The sequence below is a fragment of the Ostrea edulis genome, chromosome 8 (genome assembly GCF_947568905.1).
Source record: "Ostrea edulis chromosome 8, xbOstEdul1.1, whole genome shotgun sequence".
Lineage (NCBI taxonomy): Eukaryota > Metazoa > Mollusca > Bivalvia > Ostreida > Ostreidae > Ostrea > Ostrea edulis.
In genome coordinates this window covers 47,360,773-47,380,980 of record NC_079171.1, presented here as the reverse complement: position 1 = coordinate 47,380,980, position 20,208 = coordinate 47,360,773, and the positions used below count along the sequence as shown (strand labels likewise).

The 20,208-nt window shown below is 34.1% G+C and overlaps 1 protein-coding gene across 1 annotated transcript in view; it reads right to left on the bottom strand.

Annotated features, from left to right (window-relative positions):
• Positions 1-402: 402 nt before the first annotated feature.
• Positions 403-20,208, bottom strand: part of LOC130049104 (platelet endothelial aggregation receptor 1-like) — a 56,786-nt gene continuing 36,980 nt past the window's right edge. The window contains exons 3-12 of the mRNA XM_056146269.1: positions 14,722-14,967; positions 9,285-9,365; positions 8,503-9,096; positions 6,021-6,335; positions 5,594-5,731; positions 4,972-5,094; positions 4,669-4,687; positions 4,525-4,571; positions 1,416-1,437; positions 403-1,309 (exon numbers count right to left, since the gene is read on the bottom strand). Of these exons, the coding sequence (XP_056002244.1) occupies positions 1,225-1,309; positions 1,416-1,437; positions 4,525-4,571; positions 4,669-4,687; positions 4,972-5,094; positions 5,594-5,731; positions 6,021-6,335; positions 8,503-9,096; positions 9,285-9,365; positions 14,722-14,905 (1,608 nt within the window). The 5' untranslated portion in view covers positions 14,906-14,967 and the 3' untranslated portion in view covers positions 403-1,224. The remainder of the gene's footprint in view (positions 1,310-1,415; positions 1,438-4,524; positions 4,572-4,668; positions 4,688-4,971; positions 5,095-5,593; positions 5,732-6,020; positions 6,336-8,502; positions 9,097-9,284; positions 9,366-14,721; positions 14,968-20,208) is intronic.

Here is a 20,208-nt window from a genome sequence, read left to right as displayed (position 1 = left end):
GTGACATGTTGATGACTATCGGAATTATTTTACCAGCATAAGAGGTTTCAAGTAAATGTAACACATGCTATGTAAAGCCAACGATATAGAAATCTTCATATTTTAATCATAATCAAATCTTACTTTCCCTGAAGTCAATCATTTAATATAGTTCATTCCGACAGATTAGATAATAAGCAGCTTTCACATTCAAAGAAAAAGAAATTAGGGGTGTATGTTCTGATTTTTTAATTTTTAACATAAATGTAATTTTAAAAAGTGTTTATTTCCCATATGTAAGTTTGTACATGAAGGTCAAAATAATATAAATATTGATACCATTTAATCTTAATGTATATCATCAAATCGGTTGATAAAAGTTTGAATATTCTCAACTATTTCGAAAGAAACACAGAGAAATAGTATTAGGGAATATTTTATTTAAAAACGGAAACATAAAGAAAAAATAATTTGAATATTCCTTTAAACATCCTTAATAATACTACAACTTGTTTAAGAACACTTAATTTTTTTCCAAAAAAAGTTATGATTATCTGAAATGTCATTTTTACGCATCAGTATTAAAATGTATCCAGTTAAAATCGCAGCGGAACTTAAAATGATTCATTTTAAAATCAGCAGATGCAGTTCGAAAGATTTCAAACTTACAAGTGCTACATCATGTATACCGAGGAAGTTCAGAGAAAACATAACAAAATACGGACGTCACACAAGACTGTCTATAAAAAAATACTAAACATAGGGAGCCAAACATGATTGGATGAAGTTTAGAAACACAAACAATTCTTCCCAAATTAAATGCAGAATGCATACTTCAAAATTACATTAGCTTTACCACAGATCACGGAACTTGGGGTACTCCTGGGCCCTATCAGAGCGAACTGGTAATCTAAAAGCGGACAATAGAGCCCTTGTCTATAAGATGTTTCCCACACGCATTAAAAAAACAACCGTCCATGCTTATAAAACAATTTGCATTGAAGAAGCTAAATTGATTCATAAAATGGTGTATTAATATGATAGTGGTAAGCAAATGAAGCAAACATGAGTATTGTTATTAGATTTTGAGTTTCCGTAGAATGTATTCAAAGCCAAACATGTTTCTATAACATAATATTCACATGTGATGCAGTAGCACCTGTCATTGTCTTCGATGAGAGTGTTCAAATACTAATATACAGTTTTATTTTGATCTATAAGCATACAAATCCAGGTCTCATTCTTTTAAACAGCGTTGGCATATTGGTGGAGGGCTTCGTATGTGTTCGGTCTGTCGAGGTCTCCGAGTTCTGCATAAGAGGATATAACCCTGGTATAAATGAAAATTCAAAATAAGTTCTGATATTTTGTTATGACATATATTACATCACATTGAACACAATTCTAATAAAGCAGTGAATGAATGTAGTACATACTGGTTTTCGCTGTTTGGTATGTCTGGAAATGAAATAATTCTGTTATCACATTTTACAGTTATATCTGTACAATGCTTGGTTAATTCCTTTAATAGTAACGTAATTATGCATCGAACAAATGTACCCTGGATTAAAAAGAACATACTAACATGGAGTGAAAACAAATCATAATAAAATAGAAACATCAGATCAAAATATATCAAATGAATGTAAGAATTTTTTTTTCTATATAATTAAAAAACAAGAAAACGTCATTGACAGCAATGGATTGTAATGCACACGTTGATAAACAGTGATCATTGTAGATGTCATTATGTCTCAGTATGAGAATTCTATATAACGCGGAATCTGATTGGTCTAGTGTCAGGGGTGATAAAACTTCATTTATCCCTCTCAAACATCATACCTCCCTATCATATTTCACCACTTGGACAGCCTCATGCATTTTCCATAAATCTAAAGGCCGGCAATTCGGTATAAAAGCAGCAAAGCGGTGAAAATTGTGGAAGATATGAATATTCTGGTTAAGATTAAGCTGTTGTACTGAAATTTTAAAATGGGTATGCTTGTTCCCCTCATAACTGTGCATATATTGGCCATATCTATTTGAGATATAAATTCTAATGAAATTTTAAGTTTGGCTTAAAAAATTGAAGCAGGGCTAAATTTTTATTTCAAAGTAGAAATTGGCAGTTTGCGAGTGTGATTATCTTTTGTTATTGTTTACACCGGGTTCGGACACACATATTGCACGAGCATTCTTGTCTACTTCTAGATAAGAGGGATTGCACCAAAGGAAACATGCAATTAAATCACTGTATGACGTGGGAAAAAAAATACTTACTCACATATCATTGGTAAATCCAGATTTTAATAATATATAATCACATTCCTTCAAAAAATTGGTTAATTTTATAAAAATAACTCATAATTCAATCTGATAGCTGTTTTACAGGGTTTCCGGTAGCTTTTTCTCTCGACTAATGTCAAGTATGATGTTTATTTGGTTAAGGAACAATCTCCTAGTTCAGTTGTGTAACTCCCATATTATCTCACCAATAATAACAAGTGTCCAATTGATCAACCATCACATTAAACTTACTCTCAATCTGGACTCTTATGTGTGAACATTACAATGTCAGAAAAGGCAATCACAGATAGGTTTCCAAATGTCATAATGGACAAAGTGTTTCTTAATAATCCTTCAATGCACATGTCCTCCATTGCACAGCTACAACACCCCACACCCCCACCCCAATTCTTCTCAAAATTGAAAGATACTAACAGGAAAAGCATAAGTAATAGTATATCATATATACCGATATTTGTGTATATTATCTAAAAAATACATGTTTTAAAAGACATGGATAAAACAATGATGAATTCATTTTGTAGTTCCTAGGGTGAAGTTTTGTCAAAGTATAAACATACCCTTCCAGTGCCTCACATATGGAGCAGAGGGGTAGAAAAATCGGGAAAACTTAAGTTCATTTTGATATATGCATGTCAGTCTCCCTGTTCAAAATATCGTCTGCTACAGAGCACGTGTAGAGACGAACATCAGACTACTGCTTCTAATGATAACACTGCTAAGTCCTTCCCTCTTGCCATATATGCTTAATTACCGTAGGGGTGTAACATTTTTAGGCTATTCTCGGTATTTAACGGCAATGTAGACCAAGTGTATTGTGACGTCACAATAAGTCACAATAAGTCAAGAGTCATTCTACTTTCATAGTTCGCAAGACACAAAATATGAGGGTCTCTGATACACAGTTGAATCACCTTGTTTTGGTCGATACACAAAACAAGCAAGTAAATCAGCATTCAGGGAGATTGGAAATACAAAACCTGGTTATCGCTGTACATGCATTTCGTTGTTTGCACCTTCCAATGCGTTGTTGGCGCGGTATTACCGTTAGGGAAATCTCAGCTACATAAAATGTATAGATGAGCGGACTCCAATTTTAAATGCATTTTTGTAGTCTTCCTTTGTTCCGGTATAATAAACAATTTATTTCATGAATGTTCGGGAGATATGAAAATTTAAGCCAAGTACTTCGTTACTAGCTTGGAAATACGGATGCATATTTAATTGCTGGGATAAAATTTAGAAATTAATTTGCAAATTAAGGATGATATCTCCCTCGTGCATAGCTCTGATCCTTGGATGAATTTGGCTACAGTTTTTGGCACTTTAGTTTTCCTTTTAGGTCTTACAAGTTTTTTGTCATTTTGAATTTCCAACATTTCGGCTTGAGCATCACTGAAGATACATTATTTGTCGAAATGTGCATCTGGTGCATTAAAATTTATACTGTATAAGTTTTACATTATGACCCCTGGGTCGATGCCTCTGTTGGTGGACTGTTCGTCTCTGGGGGTCTCTACAGCCTAGTACTTAAGTATTTCGTTACTAGCTTGAAAAATACGAATGTATATTTAATTTCTGGGATAAAAATTTAGAAATTCACATCAAAATTAATGTTTATATCTCCCTCATAAATAGGTTGATCCTTGGACGAATTTGACTCTATTTGTTTGGCACTCTAGTTTTCCTTGTAGCTCTTACAAGCTTAATTTAATTTCGAATTTCCAAAGTTTCGGTTCGAGTATCACTAAACAGACATTCTTTGTCGAAATGCGCATCTGTTGCATCAAAATTGGTACCGTGTAAGTTTTACATGAATATGATTTTCCTTTGGTTTATAAATATCCATATATCCCTTGTTATCATGCAATAAATGCATAATATTCAATAGTACTCAAAATGCAGCCTGGTATTGGGTTAAATGCTGCCTGGCGTTTCTCAGACCAATTGGCAGGTCATTCTTTACAATCTGACTTTGACTACTGACTATTTCATTTACGTTATCAAGAGGGTTTACGGTGAGTGTCACCTGTGAACTGAACATGTTTATTTGTCATAATTACATGTACCTGATCCCACCTCTAGTGTTTAAGGGTATGTGTGTGCTCTACCCTTGATTTCAAATACATTATAGGAATTATGGGATTGATCAATGTTAGGTATATTCACATTTCCATAGCGACACTAGCTATTCCATGCGGTGACACACTCATCATTCTATTTCCAATATTAAGTTACCTGAAAGTCCATGCACTGTAGTGTGGCTATTAGATTTTTCTTTTAATCTGAAACAAGAAGAAAAATAGACTGTGGTTTACCTGCATAATGGGAAAATAACTGAACATACCTACTATCAACAATTACACTAAACATGATAGTCACCTTCTTTTTACATTCTGGGCTGAAATAAAAAAATATATATCAGATTAATAAAACTTTAACTCTACCAAATTCAACTACATGAAATATATGGGGAATATAAGTAACAAATGAATTTAGGGAAGACATATGTTCCAACAGTTGGGTTCTAAAAATTAATTTATGATTTTAGACATTTTACGACAAAAAATGTATTCCCTTCATTCTTTTGGTATATAATATTCTACTTTTAAACAAGGGCTTTAAAATATGAAAATTAAGAACTTATCAGAATTAGTTGCTCTTGTTGATAATCGGTTTACTTACACTGGTTTCTCCTCCACAACAGGAAGTTTACGACACTTCCTGTGAGAACAATGACAACAGACATTACAATGCTGACGATGACCATGCTGTTGTCACAATCAGTGGTAAAGGGTTGCACATTTTCTGTAATGAATATCAACAGTATAATCACACACAAAAGGTTAATAAGTTTTGGTATAATGCTGATATATATATATATATATATATATATATATATATAATATATATATATATATATATATATATATATATAATCTTACAAAACAAACTACATGTAGTTAACGTTCATATAAGAAATTTACTACTCTAATAAATGATATCTTTAATCATGTAACATAAGACTAATTTGTTGCTTCTAAAATTAACAAAATGCCCATGCATGGGATACTAAAAATATTGCTATTATTGATAATCTTTCAAACAATATCCTATAATCATTATGTACTCTATATTTTTTGTTATTGTATATTAAATTGAACTTGTTTCATATATTATATGTACCATGTATGGTTTACTAGATCTAAAAAAAATCAAATAGAGCGATATGTGTACTGAAATATAGTAATTCCTTTGTACTGAGGTGATAGATCATACCAAGGGGCTACATAACTATGTCTCCTACCTTGGGTACACTTGTCATTACTGAATGTACCAGTACATCCCCTCACGCACGTCCCGTTGTTTGAAAAGCAGATTCCATTTACACAATGCGAACTACATCGTTGATCACATGACTGACCATAATGATCTGAGCTGCACTCTGGAATTACAACAAATCATTTCCATTAACTTTCCATGCAACTCTACACTTATTCATATTAATTTGCTTTACGTCCCTTCAGGTATTCTTCATAATAATAGGATGTATATTGATAAGTTTAAAAAGTGTGTAAAAAATCTTAACAAAGAAAAATGAAATCAAATTAAAAAATATTGGATAATAAATAGTTCCCCGATTAAATGAAGCTATTGTTTTTGTGATTACTACACAGATTACAAAAGGATAGGTAATTACCTATAAACAAACTACAAAATAACCTATTTTTTACCATCACATCTGTCCCCTTTCCATCCAGTTTTGCATTCACAACGTCCGTTGTTCTGATCACAGTCGGCAATACATCCAATGTTGCAGTTTTCACTACAGTTGACTCCAAATTTACCGAAGACGCAGCCATGATCACACATACCAGTGTACTTATTACATCCACCTGAACAACCCGGACTGCAGGGTAAATCACACAGTTTTCCATATTTGTCATTCGGACATGTTCCCTCACAATCGCCGGAGTGCCTATTGCATCCAGATGGACACGTTGTACAAGCATTGTTACAAATGTCTCCATAAAGTCCACTTTTACATCCTGAAGTACACAATACATTTACAGAACTACAGACGCGATTTTTGCAATTTACGTTACATTCATGAGAACAATCAATTCCTTAATGTGTTGAATCACAAGCTATAGAAGAAAATACTATATATATATCATATCATATAATATATTCTGAATTTAGAGTAACGGTGACAGAGCACGTAACGAACGATTTGTTTGTGAAACACTCTGTCCTCGATTGTACAAAGAAAAAAGGTCTTGTTACAAGAAGTGTGTATTTGAAATATTAGACCAAAATCCCTTACAATTAAAAAGATTGGACCAAGTTTAGAGTTTTCAAATTTGGGTCATACTCCAACGTCAAGGTCATAAAACATGGTAGTGAAATTAATTGTCATCCCTGATAAACGCATATACATGTACAGAACATTAAATCACTGTCATGAATAGTGCAGGGATATTGTCTAGGTGAGGCTTTCTTTCAGATAGGTCTCACTCAAATATCAAGGTCACAAGGTCAACTATTTTGGTATCAAAATAAAAATATTATCACATGGAATGCGTATATTAGATATGAGAGCACATTCACTCACCATCCAACGTTATAAACAACTTAAGGGCGTTCGCATTTTGACATTTTATATAATTGAGTGTAGTCCGGTTACTTTTAAAATATTTTAATTGATATCCTCTATATTCCATATACATTTTTATCTACAAATGTGACGAAACCCTTCCCCGACGGTCCTCGTTGACCTGAATTGAATTTTTATATTTCAAGCTGTATGCTTAAATCATGAATGATTTATTAAGAATCAACTTCATTTGATGGCCTAAAAGAATGAAATCCTTGATTATAATGCAAATAATTCAGATCTGCATTTTCGTGCTATTTTTTTTTTTTTTTTACAGTATATGTGTAATCGTAATTCGTTTTTGAATTTAAAGATATAGCCTATTCGATGAGTACAGTTTCTGAATAGTTTTGAATTTTATAGCACACGGTAATTGTAGGATATATGCACTGTATACTTGTCTCTAATATCGCGGTGGTCTAGATATAGAGCATTCGCCCCTAAAACGGAAGGTCGGGGTTCGAATTTCAGCCGCGACAGACCTAAGGCGTTAAAACAGGTAGTGACATTTCCATCGTCAAATGCTCGTCACGCTAAAGAACTGTTACTGTTAAATGGACGTAAGCGCCGATCATAGGCCTACATTTGAAGCCCTTCATCGTTCTTTGTGACATCCCCATATGATCGAACATTTTCTCATGCGGGACGTTAAACAACATACAATATATTTTTCTTTTAGTGGATATAGTAGAATAATTGAATCCATCATTTACATTACATGAAATAAATATACGTTTAAAAAACGCGACACGTGATTTCCGTTAAATTCATATCCCAAAGGCCCGTGATTGTCAGGTCTGAATGTCGAGCGTTTGGCGAAGGAACAACCACTACCTATGTTTACATCTTAGGTTTGAAATGTTTCTGTCTTGTGTGGTGCTTGAACTTAGGAGGTCACGGTGACGAATGGAACGACCTGTCACTGAACTAGTACTGTGACTGGTCATCTGTGTGGAAGGCTGGGGAATATCTTTCTGAGACGAGGTTCACTTGAGGAGTCTGACTTTAAACCATACTGCCGGGATGAAATACATGTATCTCTCTAGAACTAAATTTAACGAGTGGTTCGCACGTCAGAACTTGACACCCAGAGGGAAAGTATTCACTCTATAAAAGGTTTGATGCCGTACCATTTCGTCTCTTGCGGTGACCAATCTTAAAATGCACTATAAACCGTGTGATGATAAACATAACCTTTTACATTTATCTGTTTTGACATTATCAAACAGTTAATGTTTCATCATTTGTAGTTTTGAATAAAAATACTGAGTCAAACAATTAAAGTGACCTTTATCTTCATAAAAGATTTGGCTTTCTTATGATTCATTTATTCACCACAATGATTTTTGTCTGTGCATAAATATAAAGTCTCAATGTAAGCTTTCGTCAATAAATAAATCTACAATATTTAGTTTGTTCCTATTATACACATTGCGACCAGGAGACTATACGAGAATTAGTAACAATTATCCTGATCAACGTACTAGTATTGCACTATCTCTATATTTCCAATAATATAAACAACTTGATATCAATTACTTTAGTAAATCTTAACTTACTGTCACACTGGTCCCCGGTCCAGCTTGGTTTACATCCTCTGTGACATTTTCCCATCTGTTGATCACACGTTCCCTCAGCACAGTTTACGCTACAAGTTTCTCGGCAAGACGAACCAAAATAACCGCTGCTACATCCAGTGCATGTACCGGAAACTCTGTTACAACGTCTGGGACTACAGTAAGGACTACACTCGTAATCACATGTATCTCCATAATAAAAATCAGAACATCCGTTCGTGCATACTCCATTGTTCTGTATACAAGCATTCCCCGAACATTTTGCGTTACAAGTGTTTTCACATTGTAATCCGTACCGTCCTTGTGTACAGCCATTATAACAAGATCCATTCTTTTGATCACACACACCCCTGTTACAGTTTTGTGGACACGAAGTGTTACACGTTTGTCCCCAGTAGTTATTACTACAGTCGTTACAGTAACCACTGGTACTATCACAACTTCCACCCTGACAGTTTTGTGGACATATTGATGTACACGTTTTCCCCCAGTATCCGTTAACACAGCCTTGGGTACAATATCCAGTCGTGGAATCACATAATCCACTGATACAATTAACACTGCAGGGTACCGATGCTGTTAATTTGAAATGTTTAATTATAGTTAGACAATGATAATGGAGTACTACTGGGAAAATGTGTTGTAAATATCTATGGACGTAAAACAATAATTCTATTGGGAATATATAAATATTGTTCAACGAGAGGAAGTGTAATACTAATATTGTAAAGTTAGATAGACAAAGGTTGTTGAATTCCTCTTACGGCAGACACCGCTAATGACGTCACATGTTCGACATCCACTGCAATCTCGACATCCATCACCATACTTGCCAATCTCGCATCCTTAAAAACAAACGATGATTTGAAGTGTTTCTTATCAATCATTTTCGATTTGCAGTTTGTTATTTACCTGTGATATAATTATTTTTTGATTACAAAAACGAATGAAAGACGTAAAAATAGAGAGTGAGCTATAGGCCAATCCGAAAACATGAGTTATCTTTCTTTGACCCGGAACGAAGTGCGCTTGTGTAACACTAATTTAAGACTTCCGGGTAGTATATTCGAACAGCACCATCATCAACAGTGCAGAAAACCACAAAGATATTGCTGTATAATTTTACAGCAACCATGCCAACGAATATGTCAACAATAAAGATCACATCGCATGTGTCTAAACTTTTTATTCTTTTTTTCAGCAAAATTAATTTATTCCATGCATAAAACACCTTTACAAATGTTTTAAATGAAACAACCTGTGTAGTTGTCGAGTGTGAAAGCGATGAAATTCAAATCTTGCGATATGCATATTTTCTTCGATATTCTATGCGCTATTTTCTGTGATGTCATACGCGACCTCGAGCGAGAAGATTTGAAAACAGTTGTTAGCCATTTCATAAACAGATTAGATTTAATTGACAAGAAAACCAATTATCACATTAACGGCTTGTAAATAACACTGCATTATGGGTAATTTATGACGTTTAAGGGTGCACTTGCTGTCAGTAGAGAGGATTTAGACTGTTTATTTTTCAATTTTCGAAAGAAGTTATAAGGGAAAAGACTTGAATATTTTTTGTCGGCACAATTACTTTTCCATAAAAAACCCAGTAGCATTTGTCCTTGTACTTTTTCATAAAAAGCACTTAGGCAAAGACGTAGATAAACTGCGAGAAAATGGAGATATCAAAGCTAAGCACTGTTACATATAGGCCTACGGTATATGCATTTCAAATTCAATACACACTCGCACCAACTGACCTTCACCTTGTAAAAACATATAGGTAGAACTCGTGCTCGCAGTTTCTACCAACTTGTTGTTTTAAAAAAAGTTAAACATACAAAATAATTGCATTTTCACCTATAAATAATGAAATGTTATATTTCCTAACTTTTAATTCAATCATTATGTTTTAATTCATTTCTTTAAAGAACGCGTACGTAATGTTCAACAGCAGTAACCCTACGCCTCGCTCCCACTTCCTAACAACATATAGAATAAAAAATAATGATAAATAAAATTGCTTTAATAGAATGATTTGAAAGTATTGTGATTTTCACTATAAATTTGATCATATTTACCTCTTTTTTTTTGGTTTCGATAGTAGGCCTAGACCTAGTTGTCAATGATACATCGTATCATAATTTAGGCCTATCTAAGTTATCCAAAAATAAATTTAATAATAATTGCACTGTTTATTTTAGAAAAAAAAACCAAACAGCGCTAATTACTGATGTTTAAAGGAATAGAATTACCGAATAATCATTAGACATCACTCCCATGTTTACAAACATTATTTACTCGCAAATGCAGATTTCATACTTGCTCTCCTCGCTACATTTGGGTCGCTATTTGTATGCACTGGTGGCTAAAAGATATGACTTGGGGAATTTGTCAACATCGAATTAAATATTATCCATGGTAAATAGATTAGGCCCAAAATTTTTTTTAAATATCTAACACTACTTTTACATTAAGTTGATCGACGAAGGTCGCTGATGACGTCACTGTATTACGTGACTACCTATCTAATTAACTAGGCTTTTTGAGATTTGGGGCTTAGATTTCGGCGAACGAATTATTACAATTAATTTCTATAAGAATCAGAAAGACAAAATGCATTTAATTTTGTATACTTTGAAAACACGAGATGTGTCCTTTAATAAAAAAATTCGCAATGCATAGGGTTCCTTCATAAACGTTAAAATAACCAAATTTGCATGTAAAAATAATAGAAAATTGATGTTGTCAATAAAGGACCCTCCACCAATAGAATGTTCTATCGTTAAATTGATGCAATTTACTACGGGGGGGGGGGGGGGGGGGGCTGTCGCGAGACACAGTTACATGTAGATCATAGTAACTACCCTCCTTCCGGGATTTCACGTGTTTTATGACTGAAATTAGTTTATATCATATATTGCATAACTTTCCTCAGGATCTTTACTCTGCACCTTACATTAGAGGCCCCTGTTTTTAACACAGTTATATTTTTAATAACATGTCAATGGTTGCTTTTTTCAATATCAGTGTAATACATTCAGCGATGAAAGTGCTGACATAATATAGGTTTAGGTATGTTAGACTAAGAATTTTAGATTCTGGAAAAGTGATCCACCTCCATTGATTGGCGAGTAAAATTGAATCCAGTCTGTATTTATAAATGATAGGCCAATGACAGATTCCAGCAGACTACTCACAAAATCAGCGTCAAATACAAGTATATCCATATAGAAATGTATAGTCACAAACCATCTTTAAACTAACATTTACACATCTTTGAAAATAAAACTAATTAAACCCCTGAATTTAATATATAGGGATGTACCTGAAAATATAGCCATTTTGGGTAAAAAAGGTGGTTATACTCATATTATTTCGTAGAGTTGTGGCAACACCCCCTCTAAATCTGTTGACATCATTGCAATTTATGTTATGACACGATGCGTGCCTACATAATCAAACATCGCAAGGGGGCTAAACACAAATAAAAGAGAAAAAGAGTGAAGGTACAGAAACGTCAAAAGCATTTTAAACTTATCCCTCAAAGAGTACATCTGAGAGTTGCACCCCCACCCCGGAGCACACCTATGGAACATAATTTATATCAACTGAGCAATATTTGATTATTTTGATTTTCTCCCGGTAACAGATACACTTGATTTTTGTCCAGATTGAAGGTAACGCATTTTCTGGTAATTTGATGTAAACGTCGTGAAGATACTGCAGTCGGAGGGTCTCGATCTCTCTTGTATTGTGCGGCATCGTTCTCTTTAATTCCTCTGTCATTGATAAATCAACACCAATGCCTCGCGGTTGCTACGGTTCTCGATCAAATGTCTGCATAGCCGTGAATATTGGTCTAGGGTGATTAGAACTATTTCTGAACGAAGATGATATTTCACAAATTGAAATTCTGGTGAATGTTGTATTTCCTCAATATACTGTTCGACAAACGAACAATTTTTTCTGCGATGTTATCCCTCTCAGCCATGACCCATCATTGAAAAATCAAACTATGAAAGTCCCTTATACTTGATGTACACTTCTCGGAGCCAGTCCCTTGTGATAGTTTCAATCTCGCGGGTATTGTCTTGCATGCGTTTCTTTAATCCCTCCCCCATGATATGAATCAATATCATTCCATCGTCAGTATAAGTGATCTAGCTCACATACTTGAGTATGTCTGAATATTCGTCTAGGGTCATTAGAATTACACCTGATATGAAATACCTTTTAGGAATTCGAAATACCACATCATGTTGTCTTTTCTCAATACATTGTAACACAGGTTTCTGCGCTTTTTCTGCTATGTTGTCACTTCCATCCATGATTTGTAAATGATGTAAAAGAATGCAAGTCCTTTCTTCTTTTCCTATGATTTTTCCCTTTCAGTTATGCTTTCTTAATGAAAAAAAACAAAACAATCATCGTTCTTTAATTAAACGTATCATTTCCATGAATCCCCCTTGTAAACATTCCTGTAGAATGATCTCGATGTCTCGCATTTGATCTAGGATTAATTTCTTGAGCTCCTCGCCATACACCTAGATCATTGATCAATCACCCGGTATTTGTGCCGTTAGATAACGATCTACCACTTCCACACATCGGATATCGTCGATTTCACATAGATTTTGGTAGCTGTATACCAAGACACAATCCGTGATATAAGCAAGATCGCTAACCTTGTGTTAAAAGTTCAACCCATAGTGAATAAATAAACTAAGAACACAAGAGCATTTATAGTAAAAGGTCGTGTGGGTACAGAGAATATTCTAGATTAGATGTAACTATTTTTTTTCAAGTTCATTTAGTGCACTAGCACGCGCTGTACCATACAGAATGTTCTATATTTTTCCATCACTGGTTTTTCAAGAAAAGATGATGCAAGCACGCGCTCCATTCGAGAAAAATATTCTAGACACTTTACTGACTATCAAAGCAGAACAACATTCGAGATCCAGTCACTTTATAGAAGACATGGCTCAGAAACAACTAAAATGTGTCGACAAAGCTCAGAAGAAAGTACACCAGCTGCTACAGAAACAGCGCCACAGAGAGATTACCTAACTGAAGAGCAGCGACAGCAAGCCTACATTGCTAATCAAGTGAAGATGGCAAATACCTCGGATTTCCTCCCTAGCCAGAATCCAACGGACCCGGCATTAGGCTTTTATTTTACTGAGACACAGCTACGGGGTTAGAGTTTGTCCAGTACACTCCTCCCACTGAGAAGATTTTGCCACCATTAAATTTGCACGGGATTGTTAATCGAATCAACGTCCTGACTGATGAGATATCCAATCACACGGGTGTCCTGGTACAAAAAATCGAGGAAATAACAGAACCCAGAACCTGTAAAGACTTTACAACCAGGCCTAGGAAGGAACTAGCCAGTAACCCTTGTTTTACGTATGGGAAAACGGGGCATCGGTCGCCAGATTCCCCTCAGAAAGCCACGAAAACCAAGGAAAAGGTCCTTTTTTACAAGTGTGGGAAATTAGGCCACTGAATCAGTGTCACAACAAAGCTCCCAAAAGATGTGTATATTCGCAAATAACATACGCCGTGGAACACGAAGGACACGGTGTATCTCCGTGGATTTTTCACCGTGTCGTTTCCACAGAGGGGTGTATAAAATCCGTGTCGTCTTTACGTAGTATTTTCTATTGGTTGATAAAACATTAATGTAAATCAGTTATTAATACATGAGATGTATTATTGATGCACCAATAAAACATTTTTAGAAATTTTTCAATTCTTGAGAAATGTATTTCTGTTGAATTATTGAGTAAATATTTTTTTTTCAAAACTATCACAATAAAGGTGGTTTCATAGAAACGTATGTAGTATATGTGGGTTTTATTAAACATTTGATAATACACCGTAGCTTTATAGAATTTTTTACAAATTTATTTGGAAATTTCAAATATACCTCTCTTTAATATATGATAAATCATATGGCGTATCGCGTTTTTTAAAGAACTATGCCAAATGTCAAGGTCACTTAGTCATATAACATTGTACTGTTAACGTTATATATAGGGTCTGAGTGTATATTGTGCTGCGTTGACTAGTATTCTGTTTCGAGCACAACATCCGTCGGATTATAGATTAAGCGAAGCAAGCAATATACTCAACTGAGGTTATTACATAGAGACCCAAGCAATGAATGATGTATATCATGGAACCTACCGTTAACCTGTATTTCACAAATTTCCAAGAAGGCTCCAGTTACAGGATCATCTTCAGGAGCATCATATGTTGTTTCTACAATGACGTATCTTGCCGTTTGTTTACATGGAATGTCTATTATATAGTCAGGTAATCCCGTGGATCGGTCGGTATAACAACGAGTTCTCTCTGACGTGTTAGTCATTGTAGCTGATGAGTTAGAGACGTCCAGATAAAAATGTTTAAATCTGTATTGTAACCAATTATCTGTAACGTAAAAATAAAACATTTATAACGAATTTGCAGATGTATGATTGAAAACAATCATTGTAGATATGTACGTCAGATAAGACTATCTAAATATCCATTGCTTCTAAGAATAATCTCCATCACCTGCAAGGTAAAAAATCAAACATATGTAATGAATATGCAAGTGTATTATTATAAGAATCATTGTAAAACATCAATAGTCGGAAGTCCAATGCTCTGTAATTGAAAAACATCTTCGGCCTGTAGTGTAAAACAAAATTAAGAATATATAATGAATGTGCAAATGCATGATTGTAGCAATTATTGTAGATAGATACGTCCATATAAAAATGTTTAAATCTGTATTGAAGCCGGTAATATGTAGGGTAAAAAGGAATAAATCATTTATAATAATGAATAGTCAACGCAATGAAGGGAGTTGACGAACAATCCAAAATGTCACAAAATAATAATGTTATATATACTGCTTACATATTGTAGTCAAATCCTACAGCGGCTCCAACACTCTTCAACCACAATCTGATTATATTTACTTAACTATCATAAAATGGCTGAAATATTGCCAATAAGGATTAAAGACCATACAATCAATCAATTTAGCAATGTATGTAGGTAGAAAAAGGTGTCTTGAAGGCGAAAAAGAAAAACAACAGTGAATAGATCTAAGTTTGAAAATATGCGCACTATCATTGAAACAAAATTGCAGTTTGATAAAATAATATGATTATAATCTACCGATTATAAAGTCTCCAAAACAAAGAAGACTGGCTGTACAAAGTGGATTTTTGTGAGTACTACTACTTTCCTCCCTTGGCAATATATATGCCAATTCTAACTTAATAAAAAATTCTAGATCACGAAGAGTTTGATTTTTTTTAAATCCCCATTTATTCCTTTAGTAATAATGTTGTCGCTTGCCCTTGCTCTTAGTTTGTAGGTCCCAACATCCTGTCATCATTTTTTATAATCTCATATCTCTATCAATTCTGGTTCTAGAGTTATTCAAGTTTTTAAAATCAAGGTCAAAGTCACTGGGGATACTAATTTTGTCACTCCACCCTGTTATCATTTATGAAGATCCATGTCTCTATCAGTCCTAGTTCAAACGTTTTACCAGGCTTAGGTTTAAGGTCAGAGGTCAAGGTCGCTGGAGATACTTTACCTTGATACCAATTTGTAGATCCCATCATCCTTTTATTATTTCTAAAGATTCCATCTCTTGATCAGACCTCTTGTTCTTAAGTAATACCAAGATTATGATATAAGGTCAGAGGTCAATGTCACTGGTGTCACTTGACCTTGATACTAGTTTGTATACCTTATCATCCTCTTATCATTTCTGAAGCTCCGAAGTCTATCAATTTCAGTTCTAAAATCATATGAGTTTGTATGTTCAAGGTCAGATGTCATGGTCACTGAAGTCCCTATACCTTGATACCAAATTGTAAATACCATCATCCTTTCATCATTTTTGAAGACCGCATGTCTTTATCAGACCAGGTTCTTAAGTAATACGAATTCTATGTTCTAAGGTTAGAGGTCAAGGTAACTGGACTCACTTGACCTTGATTCTAGTTAGTAGGTCCTCTCATTTTCTCACAATTTCTGAGATTCCATGTCGCTATTTTTCCCGGTTTTAAAGTTATACCATGGTCACTTCAGAGGTGAAGGTTGCTGGAATTACTTGACATTGATACTAATTTGTAAACCCTGTTATTCTCTATTCATTTCTGAAGATTCCAGGACTTTATCTATCATATTTGTCAAGTTATATCTGTTGAATTTTGGAATTGATTTTTTTCCATGGAGATCTATGTTAAACACCACCCCCATTGAATCCCCCAAAATGTAACATAAACCCCTTCAATCTGAACACAAAAACATTTCCGCATATCTAGATACATTGGCGTATCATATCCTTGAATATATATTATTTTCATCAATTGGTTACGGGGAACGGTGTCGGACAGTTTTAGGCGCGAGAAAGAAGCGGAAGAAGAAGATGCAGAAGAAGAAGAAGGATAACTAGAAGATATGTCTTTGAAACAACGATTATGTCTTCCGTAGGATTCAGAAATATATGAGATATGAAGGTAGAAAAAAGCATTACACTTTTCTGGATTTATAGATACAGAATGTTGAGAAGTGCCATTTTCAAGAGATTAAGTATCTCAATATCATATCAATTTTTAACATAAATTCGGAGATATACTTAAAATACTTTTAAACACTTTTGGCCACCCTATTTTAACGACCAGTCCTTTTTTTCCCCTTTATATCGAAAGAAACGGTATTGTGTTTTGAAACAGTTTTTGTTCAAAAACTTTTCAGAAATTCTCTACCGTTTTTGATTTGGGGATCCAGGTTAGAATAGGTCCTCAGTACCACTTGTTTGTCGTAAGAGGCGATTAAATGGGGAGGTCCTTCAAATGGGACCGCAAAAATCGAGGTCCCGTGCCACAGATAGTGTGGCACGATAAAGATCCCCCTGCTCAAAGGCCGTAAGTGCCAAGAATATACCTAAATTTCGCAACCCTTCACCAGTAGTGGTGACGTCTCCATGTGAGTGAAATATTCTTTAGAGGGGCGTTAAACAATATTTAATATATTTATTTAGGTAAGTATTGTTAAAGGGCTGAACCTCTAAGTCCATAAGGGGAACGTTTAGTGAAAAAAATGAAAAGTACATTTGTGAAGAACGTTATTCTGAACAACTTTTGTTTAATAATGCTTAACAACATATATGTCTTTTTCATGATATATGAGATCAAAAAATTATGGTTTTGGTCCTTTAAACCCCCAATTAGCTAATACATTAGATGCATAATGATATGTTTAAATAAGGATATTTAAGATAAGAGGACTTATATAGAGGATTTATATAGACAGTGCCTATTATGAGTTATCATAATAAAATATTGTTTAAATTAAATTTAGATAAAAAGTTTCGATTCTCTGACTTATATCAAATATAAATAGCTCAGGAGATTACTTCAAAGACTTTAGATTCTTCTGGGCCCCTTATTTGAAGGGTCAACCCTTTTTCTGATTATAAAAGGAAAGGTTTTTTGTTTTCATACATTTTTCTTCAATACGTATTCAAAAATTCTTTACCGTTTCCAAGTTATTTAGATAAATATTATATAGAAGTTGACGTTCTAACTCCCAAATGGGGGTGTTTAGCAAAGAAATAAAAAAAATGCATATCGTTAAGAACATTATTTTAAACAACTTCTGTTCAATAATGTTTTTCAAAATACTGGTCCTTTTCTAGAAATAAGAGGTGATATATTGATGACTTTGGCCCTTTTGTACCCCTAAATTACATAATATTTGACTTAATTATTGATAAATGACGGATATATTGATAAGTTTAGATGAGCATCGTTAATCTTAACATTTTCCTTTTATGATTTATAACAACATATAAAAAGTCCAGGGGATACACATCAAAGGCTTTATACTCTTTGTCGGTTGTTTCCAAACATTTTTGTTCAATAAACATTCAGAAGTTCTTTACCGTTTTCGAGTTATTTAGGTAAGTATCTTTAAGGGACCGACCCTGTAACTCCCTAAAGGGAACGTTTAGTGAAAAAAAAAACCTCGAAACATTTATTTTCTGCACAACATCAGTCTGAATACTTTTGTTCAATAAAGTAGTTGTCCTTTTCAAGATATAGAAGATAAAAAGATATGGTTTTGGCCCTTTAAACCCCTAATTATATAATAGATGGCCTAAATAATGATATCTTTAGATGGGGATCGTTAAGGTGAACAGTTTCGCGTCTCTGACATGTAACAAAATATAAATAGCTTAGGAGATATACTTAGAATACTTTAGACTCTCCTAGGCCCTTTATTAGAATGACCAGCCCCCCCTTTTTTTGCTTAACATCAAAGGACAGACCTTTTCTTTTGAAACATGTTTTGTTTAGTAAGTATTCAGAAATTCTTTACCATTGTCGAGTTATTAGAATATATGTTTTATAGGGGTCGACCCTGTAGCTACCTAATGGGAGCATTTAGCAAAAACATAAAAAGTACATACTGTTAATAACATCATTCTGAACAACTTTTGTTCCATAATGCTTTACGAAATATTTGTCTTTTTTAAGATAAAGATCAAAAAATATGCTGTTGACCCTTTAAACCCATAATAATGTGGTAGATGATCTAGATATGTGCTTAGATGAGGTTGGTTAAGATTAACAGTTTCTCTTCTATGACTCTATGACTTATAACAAATATAAATAGCTCAGGAGATACACATGAAATACATTTTATGGACCCCTTATTTGAAGGGCCAGCCCATTTTGTTTGATATCAAAGGAGAGACCTTCTGTTTTCAAACATTATTATTCAATAATTAGTTAGAAATTCGTTACCGTTTTCGATTTATTTAAATCAGTATTTAATAGGGGTTGACTACGTAACTCCCTAATGGGAGCATATAGTGAGAAAATAAAAATTCCATTTTTGAAAAACAGTTTTCTGAACAACTTTTATGGAATAATGCTTTAGAAAATATGTTTCCTTTACAAGATATAAAGACAAGAAATTATGGCTTTGGCCCTTTAAACTCCTAATTACGTAATGCATAACCTAAATAAGGATATTTTAGATGAGGATGGATAAAGGCCGAGGTTTTGAACCGGTCGGTTTTCCTCAGAAAAGGTAAGTGCGGGGCGGAGCTAATTTTTAGCAGGTGTGAAGGAACGAGCCCAAACGAATCCTGCTCGCTAAATTTAGATGTGTATACCGTCCAAAATATATAGGATGTTACCTATGTTACCTGCATTACCTGTACGTTTTTGTAAGATTGAAAAACTCAGGGTAATCATGTTTCTTGTGCAGGTTAATCGAAATGTTGACAATTAAATCTAATGAATCAAACATGTAAAAATTAAAGCTCGATTAATTCATTTTGTATAAATGATAACGTTAATCATTCAACAATTAGGCAGAAAATTCTTTATTCTAAATTTTCTTGTATCCATTTGACTGCCTTCGTCGGATACCTGGTATCCAACGATATATGATTGCCAACATACAGTTTTCGACGGGAGTTCCTCTGTACTGCACAGGTTTTCTGGCTAAGTACAGCATATTTACCGACCATCGTCCCACTCCCCACTATGACTCAACATATTCCAAAACTGCTTAGAAAGTTTTATTCTGTTTGTATTAGTTTTATATATATATATATATATATATATATATATATATATATATATATAT